Consider the following 4,008-nt stretch of genomic DNA (forward strand, 5'->3'; position numbering starts at 1 on the left):
GCGGTGCAGGAGAGCGCCCCGAGCCGGAGCCAGGGCGCGCTGGGCGCAAGCTGGGGCGCGCCCAGGTCCAAGGAGCTTCTGATTGGCTCTTTGCTGTGAATAGACCAGGCCGAGGCTAATAGGACCGGAGCGGAGTGTTCACCTGGGAATTGGCCTCCCCGCCTTGCCAAGGACCTCCCTGATTGTATGGGGCGGAGGGGGGTGGGGGTGGGGGCGAGAAAGGGGAAGCACACCCTAACTAAACGGAGGGGCGGGAGGAGGTTAAACTCAGGAAGCCACGAGCCCGTAGTAAAGAGAGGGCGATCGAGGCAAAAGGGTAGGTAACTTGGGGATTCTGTGCCTTGAAAGTGTTAAGGATTGCAGGGAATGCAGGTACCTTTCATTTCACTTTGGGCACCCTCCCCCGGCTGGGCATTTAATGAGAAGTCCTACTGTGTGTGTTGAAACTCTGCATAATACCGTAAAATATTCCAGCCCTACATTACACTCAGCGGAGAGATTTAGGCAGATTACAATTTTAATTGGCTGCAGGGTCCTGGGGAAAGGGGACGGAGAGAATTGGGGGATCTGGAATTTGGTGTACTATCACTACACCGCAGCTCTATTTTCCATTAAGAAAAAGATCACATGACGAAGTCGAACTAAGAGATCTGAAGTAAAAAATGAAAAGATGGAGTAAAAGTAAGAAACATACTCTGAGACGAGTCGGTTTTTCCCCCTTTATTCCAACAGCAATCTTAAGTGATGGACGTCATGTAGCAGTTATGTATCTATGAACATGTATGAGAGATTTATAAATACCTGCATACATAAATACAAACATCCTATTACACATGAGAAATCGTAAATGCTTGGGCATCAGAAGTGGGAGCTGTGATCCTAGCTTGGGGGCAGCACCGGGTAGGCGGGCTTCTCTCTGCTGTGAGTGCCTTCCGGGCGCCCAGCGCGTCCAGCCTCGCCCAGAGCCGCCCGCGGTCGCGCACGTCTGACCCGAGTCCGCTTGGGCACCAGTCGAGAGCCGGCTCCGCACCGGCTCCCGCACCCCAGCCGCCGGGGTGGTGACACACACCAGAGTCGAATTACAGCCCTGCAATTAACATATGAATCTGACGAATTTAAAAGAAGGAAAAAAAAAAAAAAACCTGAGCAGGCTCGGGAGTCCTCTGCACACAAGAACTTTTCTCGGGGTGTAAAAACTCTTTGATTGGCTGCTCGCACGCGCCTGCCCGCGCCCTCCATTGGCTGAGAAGACACGCGACCGGCGCGAGGAGGGGGTTGGGAGAGGAGCGGGGGGGAGACTGAGTGGCGCGTGCCGCTTTTTAAAGGGGCGCAGCGCCTTCAGCAACCGGAGAAGCTTCGTTGCACGCGACCTGGTGTGTGATCTCCGAGTGCGTGGGGGAGGGTCGACGAGGGAAAAAAAATAAGACGTTGCAGAAGAGACCCGGAAAGGGCCTTTTTTTTTGGTTGAGCAGGTGTCCCTGTGCTGCCTCCGATCCTGAGCCTCCGAGCCTTTGCAGTGCAATGTCCCGCCTGCTGCATGCAGAAGAGTGGGCTGAAGTGAAGGAGTTGGGAGACCACCATCGCCAGCCCCAGCCGCATCATCTCCCGCAACAGCCGCCGCCGCCACAGCCACCTGCAACTTTGCAGGCGAGACAGCATCCCGTCTACCCGCCTGAGCTGTCCCTCCTGGACAGCACCGACCCACGCGCCTGGCTGGCTCCCACTTTGCAGGGCATCTGCACGGCACGCGCCGCCCAGTATTTGCTACATTCCCCGGAGCTGGGTGCCTCGGAGGCCGCTGCGCCCCGGGACGAGGCGGACGGCCGCGGGGAGCTGGTAAGGAGGAGCAGCGGCGGTGCCAGCAGCAGCAAGAGCCCCGGGCCGGTGAAAGTGAGGGAACAGCTGTGCAAGCTGAAAGGCGGGGTGGTGGTAGACGAGCTGGGCTGCAGCCGCCAACGGGCCCCTTCCAGCAAACAGGTGAATGGGGTGCAGAAGCAGAGACGGCTAGCAGCCAACGCCAGGGAGCGGCGCAGGATGCACGGGCTGAACCACGCCTTCGACCAGCTGCGCAATGTTATCCCGTCCTTCAACAACGACAAGAAGCTGTCCAAATATGAGACCCTGCAGATGGCTCAAATCTACATCAACGCCTTGTCCGAGCTGCTACAAACGCCCAGCGGTGGGGAACAGCCACCGCCGCCTCCAGCCTCCTGCAAAAGCGACCACCACCACCTTCGCACCGCCGCCTCCTATGAAGGGGGCGCGGGCAACGCGACTGCAACTGGGGCTCAGCAGGCTTCCGGAGGGAGCCAGCGGCCGACCCCGCCCGGGAGTTGCCGGACTCGCTTCTCAGCTCCGGCCTCTGCGGGAGGGTACTCGGTGCAGCTGGACGCTCTGCACTTCTCGACTTTCGAGGACAGCGCCCTGACAGCGATGATGGCGCAAAAGAATTTGTCTCCTTCGCTCCCCGGGAGCATCTTGCAGCCAGTGCAGGAGGAAAACAGCAAAACTTCGCCTCGGTCCCACAGAAGCGACGGGGAATTTTCCCCCCATTCCCATTACAGTGACTCGGATGAGGCAAGTTAGGAAGGTGACAGAAGCCTGAAAACTGAGACAGAAACAAAACTGCCCTTTCCCAGTGCGCGGGAAGCCCCGCGGTTAAAGATCCTCGCACCCTTTAATTTTTGCTCTGCGACGGTCGTTGTTTAGCAACGACTTGGCTTCAGATGGCAGCTACATTTGATGGTTTGCAAATGCCGCCGCTGTTCCAAACTTCCTGCGGTCCATATTGTTTGATGAAAACTTTCTGTTAGAATTGTGTCCTTTCCGCCCACCTTCTGCTCCCCCTGTAGATAGCTACGATATAATTGTATGTACCCGTATACGGCATCATTATTCTAGTTCCCTGCTGCCAATACGCTGCTAAAACGTCGCATCTTCTTTGTCACTGGTTTGGGTTTAATTTATTTTGCGCCCTGGGCATCCATCCTTGTGTGTTGCGCACTCAAGTGTGGGAGATTTAGTCTTCCGAAGTTGTTTCCCAAAATGCACAATGAAACGCAAAATTAGTGCTTCCAAAGTGAATAACTTTTGACTATGGAATTGTTAGAAAACAAGGAACTTTAAGGTTTATATATTGTATAAACATACCCATTATGTGCAGCCGATCGCGAGAACGTTGGCGTCTTTTAGGAAACTTGGCGCACGCACTTTATCAGCCGCTGCTGCGGTGGTGGCTCCAGGAGAAACTCAACTGCCAATTGCAGACCAGTTTTTTTTTTTTTTTTTAAACACAGCCACTTATAATTCTTAAGCTCTTTGCAAATGTTTGTTTAAAAAATGAAAAATTTAAAAAAATCTAGTGTCAAAAGCATTTGGTCAATTTTATTTTGCTTTGTTAATATTAGAAAACTTATTTATTATTGTTTGCTACCATTTCTACTTAACTTGATTCATTTTTTACGTTTTCTACTCGAGATCATTTTATTTTAATTTAGCAAAGCCAACTGCCATTGTTTAATGTATTTTCTTTTGCAAATGATTAAAATAAACGTGAAAAGAAGCTTTTTTGTCACTTATTCCATGAGTATAACTACTGAAAACAATTTTCAAATGAATGACTTTGAAGAATTAAGTCTTCTATTCAATGCCATTTATGCGATCTTACAGTTTTGAAGAAAAATGTTGTAAACTTGATGCCTTCAGGTAGTATCAAAACTACCTGAGTGCTTCAAAGAAAAGCACTCAGGTCCATAATTAAATTGTGAGATAAAACTTCTTCCAAATTTGCAGCACAGTTTTGCCTCTTTGATGGCCAGGATCTTCCCAGTCTTCTTTACTCCTTGCCCCAACAACATCTGCAAGTGGGGGAGGCCATGAGTTTTAGGTTTGCTAGAACCTAGCCTGGAGTAGTTAACTTTACCAGGGTTAGCTATGTCCACTCATAAAACCTATTCAAGCTGAAAATTTTTCACGTAGGTCAAGTGCAGTGCACACTCTTTCTGCCTC

At 51.4% G+C, this 4,008-nt stretch overlaps 1 protein-coding gene across 1 annotated transcript; it reads left to right on the forward strand.

The window, feature by feature from the left end:
- The first annotated feature begins 1,318 nt into the window (after nucleotides 1-1,318).
- Nucleotides 1,319-3,560, forward strand: ATOH1 (atonal bHLH transcription factor 1). The gene has a single exon (XM_002832803.3). It carries the CDS (start codon nucleotides 1,522-1,524, stop codon nucleotides 2,584-2,586), a length of 1,065 nt encoding a protein of 354 aa, XP_002832849.2. The 5' UTR covers nucleotides 1,319-1,521; the 3' UTR covers nucleotides 2,587-3,560.
- The last annotated feature ends 448 nt before the right edge of the window (nucleotides 3,561-4,008 follow it).

This window comes from Pongo abelii, chromosome 3 (assembly GCF_028885655.2).
Source record: "Pongo abelii isolate AG06213 chromosome 3, NHGRI_mPonAbe1-v2.0_pri, whole genome shotgun sequence".
Lineage (NCBI taxonomy): Eukaryota > Metazoa > Chordata > Mammalia > Primates > Hominidae > Pongo > Pongo abelii.